The 19,835-nt window shown below is 39.6% G+C and overlaps 1 protein-coding gene across 2 annotated transcripts in view; it reads left to right on the top strand.

The window, feature by feature from the left end:
- LOC150084428 (DDB1- and CUL4-associated factor 13) overlaps positions 1-19,835 on the top strand; it is a 175,960-nt gene that overhangs the window by 102,609 nt on the left and 53,516 nt on the right. For both annotated transcript variants that reach the window (XM_090375218.1, XM_090375219.1), the window contains one exon: positions 2,886-2,968. In XM_090375218.1, coding sequence (XP_090231344.1) covers positions 2,886-2,968 — 83 coding nt within the window. The remainder of the gene's footprint in view (positions 1-2,885; positions 2,969-19,835) is intronic.

Here is a 19,835-nt window from a genome sequence, read left to right as displayed (position 1 = left end):
GATGTAGGTCTTTAGTTTGTAGGAACAGTTTATAGGTCTTTTTTTTTCTCATTGATTGTTTGTTTCAATTCTTCATTCCAAGTTCTTAGCCAGTTTTTATTTTTTATAGGTTTATATCCAAGACTTTCTTCAGCAGCTCCCACAATCGATTTTTTCATGTTTGAAGAGATTTCCTCAACATTATCACTTTCATCTGATTTTAGTTTATCTTTCAATCGACTTTCATACAGGAATTTAGTGCTTTCGTCTTCCAACAAATATATTTTTAATTTCTTAGTAGTTTTTGTTGCTATTTTCTTCTTTTTATTAAGATAATTTCTTTTTATTTTGAAAGTGCTTTCTACTGGGTAGTGATCACTGTCAATTTCACTGCCTCTGAATACTCTAGTGTCTCTAATTTTGTAATTTAAATTTTCATTAATGATAATATAATCTATTATAGACCTTGTGTTTCTTGCTTCCCATGTGAATTTATGGATATTCTTGTGTCTGAAAAAAGTATTTGTAATTTTAAGTTTATTAAAAATGCAGAAGTCTATCAGGCATCTTCCATTATTGTTGACCACGGGTTCGCCTTCTGATCCTATACATTTGTCTACTGATTGAGCACCAACCCATGCATTAAAATCTCCTGCTAGTATGAGATACTCGTTTTTGTTAGTTTGGTCTATGATCTGTTGTAATTCGTCATAAAATTCTGTGGTTTCATCAATGTTGCCTTCTACTGGTGCGTAGATGCCAATGATTGTTATTGTATAAGATAGAATTTTTAGTCTTAATTTCAATATTCTGGATGATAACCAAGAGTAGTCTAGTATTTTGTTTTCCCATTCTTTCTTTATTATGACAGCAACTCCCGATGATGCCCACATTTCACTTGGTACGCCGGAGTATATCGTTATGAAGTTACCTATTTCTTTGGATCCTTTGTTCTTTTTTGTTTCGGTAATGACTGCTATGTCAATCTATTTTTTAGTTCCATGGTCAATTCATCTAATTTGTGATTTATTCCCCTAACGTTCCAAGTTGCTACTTTGAGTTCCTTAATCATAGTATATCCATTGCCTAGGTCGTTACCCTTGAGAGCCGTCCAGTTTTTTCCCTTGAGCTTATTTCGAGTATTTAGAATGTCCCCCGGATAGGTTACCATCCTTTCGCGGGGTAAGTCTAGTGGTGGGGCTGCCACCTTATAGCCTCTAGACAGACTTCAGGTACAGCATTTCCTCTGTATGTAATGGGACAGTTATACCGCTGTAACTCGGTAGCCAGAGCCTCGTCTGTGGAAACGGGTCAGTTTTCCCCGAAAAGGTGAGGTTGACATTTGGGTAGGAGAGGTTATGGAATGCATGTCACCACCCCTTGAACACGGCCACTTATACATCAAATTTTTGTTATTCAGCGATTACTGTCACCCATAAGCAGTCACTTTCTGAGAGTCACAAAATGAAAAAAATTATATTTATAGTTTTTTGCATATTTCATTATCTTGTTTGCTTTTGCAAGAACCCCAGTATGATGAATTGAGAGTGAAATGACAGAATTGTGACTAGAAATGGATAATACCTATACATTGTATCAGTGGATGCTGCATTACACAATTTGCTACTCTGCACTATATGTTACAATCATTGGAATAGCAGTTTTGAAGTAAGAGAAAATTAAAATACAATCCTGATGACATCAGTGTTTACTAACTTTTAATTTGGAAGATGTGCTTAGTATACAGGGTGATTCACTACCATGTGACAAACTTGCAGGAGGTGTAGGGGGCTCAAAGACGAATCGGAATCTCATAACATTGCAGGGTCCGAAATGCCTTCGTCATGCGGTAGAGGACGTTGAACGGGAGGTCGCGTGAACAGCGATCCCGCTCGAAGTCAGCATTTGCGAACCGTTTCTGTTGAATAAACCAAGTAGCAAAAGTCATCCGGAGGGGATAATCCACAGGCTCCAATGATTGGATGCATTGCAGATGGTACGAACTCATTTGGTTTGTTGACAGTATCCTCCATACAGTGGATTGGGAAATACCCAATCGTTGGCCTATCGCTCGAGTACTCATACTCGGATTGCTTTCTGCAATACGTAGGACATTCTCCTCATTGTCTGGCATCCTCGTCGTTCACTCTCGATTCATGGTACCTCTCGTGAAACAACCAGTCTCACGTAACCTTCTGTGCACACATGCGAAAATCGTATGATGAGGATCATGTCTGTGCGGGAAACGTTCCTGGTACAAGCGCAGAGCGGCGCGCCCATTACAGTCCACAGCTCCATACGCGAGGTGCATGTCGGCCAGTTCAACATTTGAATACTCGTCCATCCTACTGCCTTGGGAACCGGCTCGCAAATGCTGACTTCCAGTGGGATCGCTGTTCACGCGACCTCCCGTTCAACGTCCTCTACCGCATGACGAAGGCATTTCGGACACTGCAATGCTATGTGATTCTGATTCGCCTTTGTACCCCCAACACCTCCTGCAAGTTTGTCACACTGGTAGTGAATCACCCTGTATAATGCCTTTAAACTTATTTATGGAAAAATTTCTAAAAATAACTTCTTTCCAAACACACACACACACACACACTGTAATGTTATATTTCATTTTAAAGATTTTGAAATGATACTGAAATAACTATATAAGATCAGTCTGCCTCAAGTTACAGAATTTCAGTAAGATTTGTAATCGGAAATGTGAAAATATAAATTTTGCTGTAATAAATAATACAACAGAAACAGTTTTAACCTGTTTTCTTTCTGACCTCATGAATTAGCAGTGGTAACAGAATTTAAACGTGCACTGATATTTTGTGTTACAGATTTACTTATTATTGATTACAGTTAATGAGCAAAAAAAGACTTATACCCATTTAATTTATCTTTAGGTTTTTTTAAAACTTCGCAGTAATATGCTTTGCTGGAATCCAATGGAAGCTTATAACTTCACTGCTGCAAACGAAGATTACAAGTATGTCTGATAACAAAACATATGAGGGCTGTTCAATAAAGAATGATTATAGTTTTTTCCCACAACATATCTTTATTAATCATTCATATTTTGATGGTCCTTTTCAAAGTAGCCCTCACCATTTGATTAAATGCACTTAACTCCATTGTTTCTGCTATTCTTCAAAAACATGGTGTAAGCCATTTTTTGACATGTATTTGTGAATCTCCTCTGATGTCTTTACAGCTTCTGATGACTGGAGACATTTTCTTTGCAGCTCCTTTTTTTAACTTTCTGAGAACCTCACCATCTTCAGTAACCATGCATCGTAGCTCCTGACAAATCTTCATATGAACTTGCTGTTGCTCAGACGTGAGTAGTCTTGGAACCCAGTGTACAAGAAACATGTCATATGCAAATAGTTATGGAAAATACCGTGCATGCTTCTGACTGATGTTCTCAACATCTTTGTCAGTTGTCTTACTGTTATACGACAATCTTCTCTCATGATTACAGAAGCAGTGTTTATGCTTTCTGTGGTGACAGCAGTAGTTGGTGCTCTGGGACTGCTGATTTTTGTGGTTGAATCACATCCACCTTTAAAAATTCTAACCCACCTATGGGTTAGAATTTACACTTCCATTAGCTGTGCTAATGGAAGTGTAAATTCACCATAAGCCTCTTTTAACATTTCATGTGCTGAAACTGATGTTTCCTTGAGACAAAAGCAAAATTTGAAAAAGCAGCATACCGTTCCTCATGTATCGCACTGATTATGCAGGCAAAAGTGAACAGGCATGAACTTGACTGACTGACAAGGTCACATTGTGGGTAAGAGTCAACTGTGCAATTGCTATGCGATGCATCTTATGATTTGGTCTTAAATTCTGCAGCTGAGCTAGAAATAGTGAGCAGTATGGTTCATGAAAAATTATGATCATTCTTTATTGAACAGCCCTCGTATTATAATAATGTTCTCTGTATTAAATGTAAATACAAATTTATTTTTATCTCTGTTTTCAAAAGCACCAACAAAAAGACATTGTCAGAAGTAGTAGACCTGTGGCTTCAGAACAACACGCAGCACCTTCAGTGTTGATATAAGGCTTTGTGAAGCTTTTGCTTTCTCCTATATAGTGTGTATTGTTAATTCTGCATGAGAAATCATTCCTTGACAAGAAATAAAAAAAAAAAAAAAAAAAAAAAATTGCCCTGAAAGTTTTTCATCTGATGTGTATTTAATGTGATACTTGAAATTAAAGATTGATTATGTCATTCTAGGCAGGCAGAGTTGTTTTAGAAAGTACATTTCCATGCAAATTAGACATGTCATATGCAAACCATATTCTTGATAACTGTAACGTATCAGCTGTTGAGAAGTTAAAAAGGAGCTGTTAAAGTTTGAGATGAAAATTGATGTTTGAATAATGGCAGGAATGAGCTTAATGAGATGGATTGTACAACAACTAATGAGCACTGCTGCCGCATGGATACCTCATGTAGAAACATTTCAGGGAACTGCACATGGCTCTGATTGTGCATACATGCAGTACCCAGACTGAGAGCATCCTGACACCAGTGTACTCAGGGAAATTGACAAATGAATAAGAAGTGGCTGCAGCAGTCTCTCATGGTTGGTGCAGAAATAGGTTGACTGTGTCCAGTGCAAATGCCTATCTTGGTTAGCAGTGGCATCTGGTGCAATAACTAGCATTTAGCATTATAATTAGTAGTGGCAAGTGATGCAAGAAAGCATGCTTATACTGGTCCTTGAGGTTGTCACAGACATTCTCTCAGATATGCCAGACAAGCTGTTCTTGCTACCTAGGAGTCTAAAACGCTGATGGAACTGATATTCGGGTGACACTTAAGTCAAGTGGACCCAATTTCGGCAAAGTCCAGACGGTCTATGACAGCCAAATCCTCTGCTTGCACCTTCATGATGGTGGGACTGTTAGTAATTGTGGGTATAACCTACATGTACAAGTACATGGTGCGTGACAACCCAGGTGTGAACCAACGAAAGTAGGGGTCGAGGTGTGGCGCCCACACCACATGGAGGAACGCCGCCCCTCTATGTTACCCGGCAGTACTATGTGGTAGATGACTCTCATTAACCGGTGAAATACCACCACTTTGCTTATTGGAGGCTTGAAGTGGTGGAACCCATGTTTAGTCTCTAGAGCTAACTTCAGGCCAACCCTTCCCTATCTCTTCCATCATGCAGTATGATTGATGATTTTTGAGGTTATGATGAATGTCGTGGCGAGATCCAATATTCCTTACATTTCGAGGGTACAGCTCTAAAACGGTGTTCGCAGGCCAGCTGCTAGATAGTACACCGGACCAAACCTATTGGTAACTCTCTAGGAGGCTTCCGGATCAGCTAGTGTATAATCTTGCTACCTCTACTCTGCCAGATAGTGACTGGAGGGAGTCCGAGTAGTGTGCATGCGGGGAGCATTGTCGAGGCCACGTTATGCCAAGGATCTGGGTATATTCTTACCACATGTACGCCGTATCCAAAAATTTCATTACTTCATACAGCATGTCCCACCCACTTTTTCTTACTATTGAATACACCATGAATTGTCAAAATAATAGAGCAAGCTTATCTGCGAAATGATCTAAACCTCCCAAGGACTTCCTAATTCATTTCACAAATATACGTGGTCTCAATTCCAATCTCAACGATGTCCATTTCCACTTGCAGTCTTCCAAACCCCATGTACTTTTTCTGATTGAATCTCAGTTATCAGTTGATTCAACTACTGCTCATCTCAGATGTCCAAATTATTTGCTGTATGATTCCTTTCGCCTCAAAGGTGGTACTTGTGCATATGTCCGTTCTGATATTCCCTATCAGAGACTTGGCAATTTGGAATCTCCTCTCTTTGATCTTCTCTGGCTTAAAATCTCTCTACCTCATTGTGTCAAATTCATCTGTTGTCTCTACCGTTCTCCCAACTCCACTAATCACTTGGAGCTCTTTGACTTCCTCTCTTTGCAACTTGACTTTCTCCAGTCCAACTTTCCTAACAGTGAGGTAATTTTCCTTGGTGATTTTAACGTTCACAACTCCAGCTGGCTTCCGGTTTCTAGTTACACCGACCCAGCAGGTCGAGATGCTGAGGCTTTTGCAATTACTAATGACCTAGCACAGATTGTTCATTTACCTACAAGAATACCGGACAATCCTAATCATACAGCCAATACGCTTGATCTTTTTCTCAAAAACAACCCTTCTAAGTACGCGGTCGAAGTGAGAGGTCCTTTAGGCACTTCAGATCACAACTTGGTGATTGTTTCTTCTCCAATGGAACCTTTATCTCATGGCTATTCCCAACCTTGTATTGTTTGGCATTACAAGAATGCAAAATGGGATGACCTGCGAGACTTTTTTTCCTTGGTCTGATTACTGTTTCAAAACTTCTGATGTCAATGTTTGCTCAGATCATGTCAGTGAAATTATTCTTGCAGGAATGGAATCCTTTATCCCACACTCCACTTTAAAATCTCGTCCTTTATCTAAACCTTGGTTCTTCAACAAATGTGCTAATGCTGTCCAAGAGAAGAATGTTGCATATCGTTATTTGCTTGTTTCTAATTCTTCAGTTTCATTTTCTGCCTACGCCAAAGCTAGCAACAATTGTAAAGCAGTTATTAATCAGTCCAAACTAGAGTTTGAACAGGCTAAGAGTAGAAAACTTGCTTCTTGCCCTAATGGTAACCGAGCATTCTGGTCTCTTGCTAAAGCTATTGGCCGCAACTTTTGCCCATCTCTGCTCCCACCTCTGTCCAAACCAGATGGTTCTTTTGTCACTTCAGCCAAGGATAAAGCTGACCTGCTAGCATCCCATTTTTCTTCCAGCTCATGTATTAATGATCTTGGTAAAACACCTCCCACCATTTCTAACACGCTCCATTCAATGCCTTCTGTGGTCTTCCATCAAAAGGATATCAGAAGGATTTTGATGAATCTTGATGCTAAGAAAGCTCCAGGTCCTGATGGTATTTCTCCACTTGTTCTCAAAACATGTGCTCCTGAACTTACTCCTATTCTTTGTCGCCTTTTTTCACTTTCTTATTCCAAAGGTGTTTTTCCTTCTGCTTGGAAATTTGCTCATATCCAGCCAGTTCCTAAAAAGGGTGACAAATCCCTCCCATCCAATTATCGTCCCATTGCAATTACTTCTACTCTTTCTAAAGTAATGGAGAAATCAATTAACCGCCAACTCTTAAACTACCTAGAAACCTTCCGTCTGATCAACGATCGCCAGTATGGATTCCGTCAGTGTCGATCCACTGGTGATATTCTGGCTTATGTTACCCATTTATGGACTAATTCAATGGAAAGGTTCGGTGAAACACAAGTAGTTGCTCTTGACATCTCAAAGGCTTTTGATTGTGTTTGGCATAAAGGTCTTCTAAACAAGCTTCCACCTTATGGTTTGCCAACTGTTTTTAGTAATTGGTTATCCAGTTTTCTCTCTGATCGCTCACTGAAGGTGATGGTAGATGGCTCTCTGTCTTCTAACTTCTCCACTAATGCCGGTGTCCCCCAAGGTTCAGTTCTTTCCCCCATTCTTTTCGTCTTGTATATCAATGACCTTCTTCCATTGACTGGAAATCCTATCCATAGTTTTGCCGATGATAGCACATTGCATTCCACTTTCCATTTTGAGAAACCTTGTTCTGTTCAATCAGCTTCAACTTCTCGAAAATCTGCTGCCAATTCCTTAAATGCCGATCTTCAGGTAATTCTCCAGTGGGGCAAAGACAACTTAGTTGATTTCAACCCTTCTAAAACTCAGTCTTGTCTTATATCTCGCAAAAAGGATTCTTCTGCTCCTATGCTTATCTTTAGTGACACTCGATTTCTAGGCAAAATGATTTATCTCTTTTGGGGATTACCCTGACTTCTAATCTCTCTCGGCACAAGCACATTACAAATATTGCTTCCTCTGCATCTAAAAAACTTGGTTTTCTCTTTCGCTCTCGGCGTTACTTTTCTTCCAAACAGCTGCTCACTCTGTATAAATCGCAAATCCGCCCTGCCATGCAATATTGTTCCCACATCTGGGGTGGTGTCCCCAAAACCTCTCTCAGGCTTCTTGATTCCATTCAGAAGAGGGCAGTTAGGTTAATTAAAGATTCATCTCTAACAGAGTCTCTCCACTCGCTTTCTCATAGATGTACTGTTTCTGCTGCATGCCTCCTCTACAGATACTTCCATGGGCACTGTTCTTCTGAATTGGCTCCTATAATACCTGCTCTCAACAAATATCTTCTTTCGTCTTCTCAACCTCCAACCCAAGCATGGTACTAAGTACTATAGGTTCTAATACCTCTCGTGTTTGGGGTTCTCATAAAAAAAAAAAAAAAAAAATACAGAATAAGCAAAATAATAAATAAAATAAAATAAAATAAAATAAAAAAGCCAACACTTACTCTATCATCTGTCCATCCCCCTCTATAAGTTTGTCTAGTTCTTTCTTGAATTTATTCAAATTAACCCACCTCTACAACACAAGATAGATTGGATTGTTTGTTCTAACAATCAGCTACATGCTGGCTGAAGGCAAACGTCTACATATCTAACCTGAAACAATTCTTCCTCAGTTAAAATTTTTTTTTTTTTTATGTGAACCCCAAACACGAGAGGTATTAGAACCTATAGTACTTAGTACCATGCTTGGGTTGGAGGTTGAGAAGACGAAAGAAGATATTTGTTGACATTGGACTTGAACTTCTGTAGATTGTAATTTTCAGGAAATACGTATGAAGGAAGGTTGTTCCAGAAAACAGCAGTTGAATGAATAAATGAGGAAGATGAAAAGTTGGTTCTGTGGGTTTGAAGTTGGAGAGTAAATGGATGGTGGCTGGTAGCGGCACGTGTTCGGACTGTTTTGAAAGAGAGAGCGGGAATTATAGAAGCCAATTCAGAAGAACAGTGCCCATGGAAGTATCTGTAGAAGAGGCATGCAGCAGAAACAGTACGTCTATGAGAAAGCGAGTGGAGAGACTCTGTTAGAGATGAATCATTAATTAACCTAACTGCCCTCTTCTTGAATGGAATCAAGAAGCCTGAGAGAGGTTTTGGGGCACCACCCCAGATGTGGGAACAATATTCCATTGTACGGCGGATTTGCAATTTATACACAGTGAGCAGCTGTATGGAAGAAAAGTAACGCAGAGAGCAAAAGAGAAAACCTAGTTTTTTAGATGCAGAGGAAGCAATATTTGTAATGTGCTTGTGCCAAGAGAGATTAGAAGTCAGGGTAATCCCCAAAAGAGATAAATCATTTTGCCTAGAAATCTGAATGTCACTAAAGATAAGCATAGGAGCAGAAGAATCCTTTTTGCGAGATATAAGACAAGACTGAGTTTTAGAAGGGTTGAAATCAACTAAGTTGTCTTTGCCCCACTGGAGAATTACCTGAAGATCGGCATTTAACGAATTGGTAGCAGATTTTCGAGAAGTTGAAGCTGATTGAACAGAACAAGGTTTCTCAAAATGGAAAGTGGAATGCAATGTGCTATCATCGGCAAAACTATGGATAGGATTTCCAGTCAATGGAAGAAGGTCATTAATATAGCAAAAGAGTGGGGGAAAGAACTGAACCTTGGGGGACACCGCCATTAGTGGAGAAGTTAGAAGACAGAGAGCCATCTACCATCACCCTCAATGAGCGATCAGAGAGAAAACTGGATAACCAATTACTAAAAACAGTTGGCAAACCATAAGATGGAAGCTTGTTTAGAAGACCTTTATGCCAAACACGATCAAAAGCCTTTGAGTGTTTCACTCAAAGGCTTTTGATCGTGTTTGTGTTTCACTGAACCTTTCCATTGAATTAGTCCATAAATGGGTAACATAAGCCAGAATATCACCAGTGGATCGACACTTACGGAATCCATACTGGCAATCGTTGATCAGACGGAAGGTTTCTAGGTAGTTTAGGAGTTGGCAGTTAATTGATTTCTCCATTACTTTAGAAAGAGTAGAAGTAATTGCAATGGGACGATAATTGGATGGGAGGGATTTGTCACCCTTTTTAGGAACTGGCTGGATATGAGCAAATTTCCAAGCAGAAGGAAAAACACCTTTGGAATAAGAAAGTGAAAAAAGGCGGCAAAGAATAGGAGTAACTTCAGGAGCACAGGTTTTGAGAACAAGTGGAGAAACACAGTCAGGACCTGGAGCTTTCTTAGCATCGAGATTCATCAAAATCCTTCTGATGTCCTTTTGACGGAAGACCACAGGAGGCATTGAATGGAGCGTGTTGGGAATAGTGGGAGGTGTTTTACCAAGATCATTAATACATGAGCTGGAAGAAAAATGGGATGCTAGCAGGTCAGCTTTATCCTTGGCTGAAGTGACAACAGAACCATCTGGTTTGGACAGAGGTGGGAGCAGAGATGGGCAAAAGTTGCGGTGAATAGCTTTGGCAAGAGATTAGAATGTTCGGCTACCATTAGGGCAAGAAGCAAGTTTTCTACTCTTAGCCTGTTCAAACTCTAGTTTGAACTGATTAATAACTGCTTTACAATTGTTGCGAGCTTTGGTGGCAGAAAATGAAACTGAAGAATTAGAAACAAGCCAATTACAATATGCAACATTCTTCTCTTGAACAGCCTTAGCACATTTATTGGAAAACCAAGGTTTAGATAAAGGATGAGATTTTAAAGTGGAGTGTGGGATAAAACGATTCCATTCCTGCAAGAATAATTTCACTGACACGATCTGAGAAAACGTTGACATCAGAAGTTTTGAAACAGTAATCCGACCAAAGAAAAGAAGTCGCGCAGGTCATCCCATTTTGCATTCTTGTAATGCCAAACAACACTAGGTTGAGAATAGCCACGAGATAAAGGTTCCATTGGAGAAGAAACAATCACCAAGTTGTGATCTGAAGTGCCTAAAGGACCTCTCACTTCGACCGTGTACTTAGAACGGTTGTTTGTGATAAAAAGATCAAGCGTTATTGGCTGTATGATTAGGATTGTCCAGTATTCTTGTAGGTAAATGAAGAATCTGTGCTAGGTCATTAGTAATTGCAAAAGCCTCAGCATCTCGACCTGCTGGGTCGGTGTGACTAGAAAACGGAAGCCAGCTGTAGTTGTGAACATTGAAATCACCAAGGAAAATTACCTCACTGTTAGGAAAGTTGGACTGGAGAAAGTCAAGTTGCAAAGAGAGGAAGTCAAAGAGCTCCATGTGATTAGTGGAGTTGGGAGAACGGTAGAGACAACAGATGAATTTGACACAATGAGGTAGAGAGATTTTAAGCCAGAGAAGATCAAAGAGAGGAGATTCCAAATTGCCAAGTCTCTGACAGGGAATATCAGAACGCACATACACACAAGTACCACCTTTGAGGCGAAAGGAATCATACAACGAATAATTTGGGCATCTGAGATGAGCAGTAGTTGAATCAACTGATAACTGAGATTCTGTCAGAAAAAGTACATGGGGTTTGGCAGACTGCAAGTGGAAATGGACATCGTTTAGATTAGAATTGAGACCACGTATATTTGTGAAATGAATGAGGAAGTGCTTGGGAGGTTTAGATCTTTTCGCAGATAAGCTTGCACTATTATTTTGACAATTCATGGTGTATTCAATAGTAAGAAAAAGTGGGTGGGACATGCTGTACGAAGTAATGAAATTTTTGGATATGGCGTACATGTGGTAAGAATATACCCAGATCCTTGGCATAACGTGGCCTCGACAATGCTCCCCGCATGCACACTACTCGGACTCCCTCCAGTCACTATCTGGCAGAGCAGAGGTAGCAAGATTATACACTAGCTGATCCGGAAGCCTCCTAGAGAGTTACCAATAGGTTTGGTCCGGTGTTACTATCTAGCAGCTGGCCTGCGAACACCGTTTTAGAGCTGTACCCTCGAAATGTAAGGAATATTGGATCTCGCCACGACATTCATCATAACCTCAAAAGTCATCACTCATACTGCATGATGGAAGAGATAGGGAAGGGTTGACTGGAATTTAGCTCTAGAGATTAAACATGGGTTCCACCACTTCAAGCCTCCATAAGCAAAGTGGTGGTATTTCACAGGTTGATGAGAGTCATCTACCACCTAGTACTGCCTGGTAACATAGAGGGGCGGTGTTCCTCCATGTGGTGTGGGCGCCACACCTCGACCCCTGCTTACGTTGGTTCACACCTGGGTTGTCATGTACTTGTGCATGGAGGTTAAATTTATGTCCCCTCATCTCTGTACTCCCGAGGAAGATGAAGGATGACATCAAAATTGAGCTTACTTGATCCATTCAATGCCCTGAACACATTGTTTCCTCCCAGGTGCCTAGTTTCCAAATACTGCAGTTTGTAGAAATTGAAGCCTTTCCTTTTTCCAGCATCCTTTTTGCTCTTCTCACTCATCTCATTGCTCTTCTCTGCACCCATTCCAACAGATCTACATCATTTCCAAAAATGAGGCTTCCAGACCTATATGCGGTACTCGAGATGTAACCTAACCATTGCCTTATACAATGGGATAATCACCTCCTTATCCCTGTTGGCAAGATTCCCTTATATCATTGACAACACCCCATCCTGGCAGACTGTTTGCACTGTTCAGAGAACTTCATATCTGACTGCACAATTACCTCTGGATCTTTCCATTCTCCGCTATCCTGACTGTGGTACTATACATTTGGTATGTGGATAATACCAGTTATACATTGAGTCGGGGATTACGATTACTTAAGTGCAATACATTAAATATTTGTCAATGGTAAATTTCAATTGCCATTCCTTAGCCCATCTGCCTAATGACAGTAACTTTGCAAACTTAGACATTAAGCCTGATATAACTAAGAAGAATAACAATGGGTCCAGCACTGAACCCTTGGGATATTATTAATAACATTAGTTCAAGAAGAGTAGCCCATTGATAACCAGTGTCTTCTCCCATGTCAGCACCCATTTATCCATAGCAGTAACTTGTCCTTAATATTATGCCACTCCAATTTGTATGGCAGTATTTTATGTGCAACAGTATCAAAAGCTTTTCTGAAACCTAAGAACTCTAACATTAAATTGCAGCACCATGAAGGAACAGGAATATAGAGAGGATACTTTGAGTAATTATAGCCAAACAGTTAAGAAACAAGTGATGAAAGTCGCAGACATAAATGTGGGTGTGAACACATTTAATGACAAAATAATGGATAGATCAATACGATATAAATCCAACATGCTAAGTGTCTCAGTATTGAATCTTAGAGGTGTTGAATAGCCTTTTCCACTTGGTCTGCAGGAAATCTGTGGTTTGTGCTAGCTTTGGGTGGCCCTGTAGATGGCATCCAATCATAGCCCTGGGGACTGGCTGGAGATGAAGGTACTTAGAGGAAGTCCCTGCAGTATGTGTTAGGCCACTGTCCTGTTGAAAAATGGCGTCAGCCCAGTAAGAAAGGGGATAGCAGTGGGTTCCAGAATTTCGGTGATATGACGGTGAACATTGTCAGTGAAGAAATATAAAAATAATCATAAAGACGACAAAATAGTAAGTAGGACATAACAAAACAAAATACCCCAATCATGAGCCAATCCGTGGGCACAAGCTTTCTACACCTTGAGACACTACAGAGGCTGGGGGGGGGGTATATGCTGTATCTCATGGCGTAGTCTAGGGCCTGTCGTGTCTCACGGTGTAGAAAGCTTGTGCCCACAGTGATGGGGGTATTTTGTTTTGTTATGACTTACTTACTATTTTGTCGTCTTTATGATTATTTTTATTTTCTTTTTATATTTCTTCACTGACATTGTTCAGTCCAATATTTGCAATAACAATACCAATACTGACTTAAACACGAGGCATATGTCCAGTCCTCCATCCAAGGGCTGACTTTGGTACAGGTTTTTGCAACCCTGGACAGCCCGAGCATAACTATATTCCACTTGCTTTTTGCTGTCCTTTAACACTACAATTTATTTCTTGTGCACGATTAGGCTGGCTGAAAGCAATATCAAGATGCTATCCTTCTGCATCCTTCTGCTATCGCTTTTTTTTTTGTCTTAAGCAAAGTTGTGTGTCTTTTCAACACTCGTTTGATAGTCATTTATTCTTCCTTTACTAACATATCTGTCTCATTTGTTTGTTTGCTTATTTCCCCGTCACACGGGCATGGTTCACTTTGATCATTTCACCCCCCCCCCTACACACACACTTGGGCTTACCTCAGCTGATACAAATATACATAGAACTGTCAGCTCATTTTTTGGTCCCCACATACAGCCCTACGTTCGCTTCACTCTGCTAATTTCACCGTCTCCGGTCTGATCCTACAGTAAGTTGTGAAATATACCTGACTTTATTCTTTCATCCCAAGTTTACTTTGTTTAAATTTCAAACTGGGCATTTTTCCTTCTTTCATACTTTCACTCTTTTTTCCTTTGACAGAATTTATCTGTTTTATTTTAGCATCTTTTCCTTTGACAGAATTTATCAGTTTTATTTTAGCATTTTACTTTTATTTATTTATTTATTTTTGAATTATATTCTTTTTTATTCCTTACTCTTTGTTCTCTGTTGGGGCGGCTATGATGTACAAAGGGTACTAGGAAAGTTTTGCAATATGACGCAACAATGAATCACAGGAAGCTGCTTGTTGCTGCATGTTGAGACATGTTCATACGTGCATAGTAGCCACCGCGCCAAGTCGATGGGCTCAGTTATTCATTATTAGTGAGAGTGTAAAGTGCTTGCGATGGCATCGTGGTCACGAAATGAGATAAGGACAGTTTTGCGGTATAATTTCGTGCGTGGTTTAACCATAGACCAGTGCTTAGAAGAAATGACTCTTGCACTAGATGATGATTGTCCACATCGTACAACGATATTCAGGTGGTATAGAGAATTCCAAAGGGGAAATTTCACTCTGGAGGATTCTGAGAGGCCGGGAAGGCCACGAACGTCAGTTACGGAGGAAAACGTTACTGCTGTGAGGAAAATGCTTGACGAAAACAGGCGAGTGACCTACCAACAGATAGAGGATACTTTGGGCCTAAATGCACCAGCAATTCGTTCGATTCTGCAAGATCATTTGCATGTGAAGAAACTTTGTTCTCTCTGGGTGCCGCATCAACTGACTGAAGAGCAGATGACACGATGTGTGACTTGGTGCCGGGAGATGTTAAAAAAGTTTGATAAGGGACAATCTCGGTATGTGAACAACATCGTGACAGGTGACGAGACTTGGCTGTACTATTACGATCTGCCGACCAAGGCTCAAAACAAAGTTTGGGTCTTTGATGATGACGACACACCCGTAATTGTCAGAAAATCCTGATCTGTAAAGAAGAAAATGATAGCTGTATTTTTCAAATCGAGTGGAATTGTGGAACGTGTCGTTTTGGACACGCAGAAGACAGTCACAGCTAAGTGGTATACTGAACAATGCCTGCCTAAAGTCATTGGATCTATGAAGAACCTGCGGCCAAAATCAAGAATGGACACCTGGTACCTCCATCACGAAAATGCTCCAGCTCACCGCGCCAAAGCCTGCACCGAATATTTGACCACGACAGGACTGAAACACCCTCCCTACAGTCCAGACCTTGCTCCCTGCGACTTTGCACTGTTCCCGCATGTGAAAATGAAGCTAAAAGGGAGGCAGTTTTCCAGTGATGAGGACCTTCTACGGGCTTGGGACAACGAGTGTGCTTTACTCCCTAGTGAAACTTGGCAGAACTGGTTTAAAGATTGGTTTCGGAGGATGGAGAGGTGTATTGAATGTAGAGGAAATTACTTTGAAAAAATTAAATAAACAAAGCTGTATTGCAAAACTTTCCTAGTACCCTTTGTATATGTTTTCTTACATATACATCATAACAGAAACCTTACCTATTGCTATTGCTCCTACGGTTTTGACTGCCGACCCTATGAAGATGTAGTTAAATTCCAAGGACCTACAGCATTAGGTACCATTTTTATTATTTTCATATTATTTTTAAGTTAATCTTAATTTCAGGTAATCTGCTTTTACCTTGCAGGCATTCTCAATTTATTCCATTTTAATTACACTTGACAGGTCAGCAACCCTACTCAATACAGTGATCAAATACATTTGTCTATATATATATATATATATATATATATATATATATATACAGGGAGAGAGAGAGAGAGAGAGAGAGAGAGAGAGAGAGAGAGAGAGAGAGAGAGAATCTGGTCTAACAGGCAGAAAATTGAGTAGGGGTGCCATAAAATAAATTACTTAGGGGTGCTGTTATTAAAAAAAACCACTGGTTTAAGGACCTTTTTATTATTATTATTATTTTTTTTAATACAATCTAATAACTCTGGTCACATCCCATTTGATTATTAATTTTGAAGACTTGTTCTAGCTTATTCTGACAATGGATTGAGTAAGCTCAGTGCTGATGGCATTCTTTCTCTTTCTCAGACTGATCTCATGAGAGGGCATAAATTCAAATTGTGGGAGGAAAGTAGCAGGATAGATGTGGAAATTTTTATTCAGTGAGTGGGTATTTGATTGTTGGAGCACACTTAAATCTGTTTTTTTCTTTCTTCTCTCTCTCTCTCTCTCTCATTAATGTCAGTAGATTTTATAAATTCAAGGAATAACTAGATAGTAATAGTAATAGAGGCATGTGATGCAAGAAATCAAGCATATGAGCATATGTAGCATCAGCCAAAAAAAAAAAAAAAAAAAATTCACACAGCCATTCCCTCTAAATGTTTGTCCAGTTCCTCCTTGAATTTATTTAAGCTATCTACTTCCACAACAACAGATGGAAGTTTGTTCCAGCAATTAACCACCCACTGGCTAAAGACAAATTTCCGCCTTTAGCCAGCATTCGTTATGGAACAAACTACCGTTTGTTTCATGATGAACCAGATCAACTGTCTTTCCTCAATTTGAATTTATGCCACCTTATGTTTGTAATCTGAGGAAGTGGAAGAATCCCATCAGAATTCAGCATACTCAACCCATTCAAGGCCTTATACATTTCAATCAGATCACCTCAGTGTCTAGTCTCCAGCTGCTGTAATTTGCAGAACTTAAGCCTCTCTTGGTAAGAGGATCCCTTTGTTCCCCTTAGCAATCTTGTTGCCCTTCTCTGTACATGCTCAAACAAATCTGCGTCCTTCCTAAAATGCAGCCTCCAGATCTGTATGCAGTACTCAAGGCGTGGCCTGACCATTGCCTTATACAAAGGGATAATCACCTCCTTTTCTCTGCTAGCAAAATTCCTTTATATCATTGACAAAACCCCATGACCTGCTCTTGCTGCCTGTCTGCATTACTCAGAAAACTTCATATCTGACTGCACAATTACTCTCAGGTCTTTTTCATTTTCTACCTGTCTGAATTGAGGTGTTGACATGGGAAGGTTAGTAAGTGCCAAAAATGAAACTTTTCAGGGGAAGCAAAAAACGATTTGTGATCACTTTGTTACTGACTTTATTACAACAAATACTTGCAAATTGAAACTATACACTCAGGTTATGTGTTACAAATTCAATTTGAAAAATTAGGCACAATTTTCTCTGTAAATTTCTTCATTCTAGGAAATCCAATATGGAAATCAGTCCTATGTGAAACTATAATTCATTTATGTTTTATGTTAGGCACAGATTTTCCTGTAAAATGCATGATACTTTTCTTCCAGGAAATCCAACATAGATAATAAGTCCCTTTTTTTTGGCCTCATTGATGACTGTACTTCTTCCAAGGGTTTAAGCTCTGCAAGTTGATGATGACCCTGAACGACTGTCCTTTTTTGAAGATTTCGTGCTCCTTCCACATTTCCATGTCATTAAATGATTGTCTCGTTTTAATTATACAGAAATTGGCTCTTGAGAGTCTAATCCAGCTGAGGGTGCTGATTTTAAAAATTTATCACATTCAGCGGCAAAGTCAAAAAAGTCCTCATCCTTCATCATTATTACATTATATGGCTTGAAAACTTTAGCACTTCGAACATTTCAGCTACTTCTTCCGGAACCATGGTCTGACATTGTTTTTTTCTCTTCTCTGATGCCAAATTCCCTGTCGCATGGCATGTGTGAGTGTCCCGAAACCAGGAATTTCAAGTCCACAGAATCAAAATAGTTCTTTGCAATAATATAAATCAGAACCATTAAAACCATTCGATTCTTATTTTGGCCCGTGCAGTTATCGCACCATATTTGTAATTTTTTTTTGGCTTTGATGTAGGATGAAAGCACTTTAAGGACGCAAGATACGACCTCGTTCCCACCATGACCAGCAGAGCCCTCATGCCACAAGCACATAAAACTGTGCCCTGTGTCACCAAAGTGAAGGCAAAAGTTGTAATTTGCTAGCTGCCTGCTATAAAACATACTTTTTTATAGTGAATGTGTTAAAGTAGGAGTAAAAATTAACTGTTGCATGTCCATGCTCAACATACATATTGTGCTTGAGGTCATTCATGACATCGTTTTATTGTAGTTGAGAGTTTTCATAGCCTTCTGCTTTCCTTAAATGTAATTCTTTCTTTGAAATCAAGGCAAACTTGTTGGGCCCAACAGCGCAATTTATTTTGTTCTTTAGTAAGTAACAAGTGCGAGTATCAGCATGAGGGCGATGAAATGACAACTCCCTTTTAAAAATTCTCCGGTAAAATCTGTGATCAATTTTACAATCAGGGTACAATAATTTGAACGCCTGATACATTCTGTGTATGTTGAGATCAGGGCTCAGGTAATGTTTTGATGATTTATGCCGAGAATAATGACTTTCTTCAGTAGGAAATGACATGATATGAACCTTGATATGCTGTTTATCCTCCTCAGTGTATTTTACCTTGTGGGCATGTGAGTTAGGGTTTTTTTCCCCCTGTGGTTTTTGAAAATATTGTTCCCCCTTCTTTTCTATCAAAGTATAAACACGTTTGTCTGGTAGCCCTAACATGTCTTTAAATGATCTGCTGCATACTTGCACATGACCACTGTCAGAGGGTAAACAGAAACTTGCCTCTTACTTGAAGCGGGATCATATTTTTCATGTCTCCTTCTCTGAATGTTGACAATGTTAATCAGACCCATCAGAAACATACCTTGCACATCTGACGTCTGTTTCCAAAAATCGGCATGAAGTGTGCTTATTTGCTGTTGAGTGAAATCATGACACTTAATGTAGCATGGAAAAGAAAATATTTGGTTATGTTTATAAAGGTTTCATAAGTTTGATTATACCCACAACATCAATATTTAAACTTACCATTTTAAAAGTATGAGGTTTTGCAGGCATGCTGACTTGTAGAAACCCGAATTATAATACAAACAAACACTATCATTTGTTAGTCGGGAAATTCATCTGGAAACCTTATGGATGGCGTGAGGGAGTTACTACCTTCTCTGCGGCAATGTTTTCAACCTGTTCAGTATTACTTATGGACTGTTTTCTCTGTGCTACTGGCATTGGCATTTACAACCTTTTCCTTGCAAAAAATGAAAAGTTGAATTTTTGGAACTTACTACCTTTCTCATGTCAATGCTTCAATTATTGCTGCAGTCTCGTCTAGATGATCCTGCAATGCATCTTTAACCAGTGACTCCATTATTTTACCTAGAACAGAAGTTAAAATAACTGGTTTGTAATTACTTGTGTCACTCTTCGATCCCCATTTGTGAATTGGGGATACATTGGCATATTTCCAATCCGTGGGAACCTCCCCTGAGTCCAAGGATGCTCTCATAATTATGGCTAAGGGTTTGCTTCCTTCCTTTGCCGCCTCCTTTAATATAACTGGATAGATCCCATCCACCCCAGGTGCCTTTCTTATGTTCAACAATTTCTCCTCATTTTCCTTCCTTAATAACTCCCCATGTGTGAATGTAGATGCAAAATACTCTTCAGTTTGTT

This window comes from Mastigoproctus giganteus, chromosome 6, assembly GCF_048544385.1.
Source record: "Mastigoproctus giganteus isolate SK-2022 chromosome 6, ASM4854438v1, whole genome shotgun sequence".
In the NCBI taxonomy this organism is placed as follows: Eukaryota; Metazoa; Arthropoda; class Arachnida; order Uropygi; family Thelyphonidae; genus Mastigoproctus; species Mastigoproctus giganteus.
This window is presented reverse-complemented; position numbering and strand designations above follow the sequence as displayed.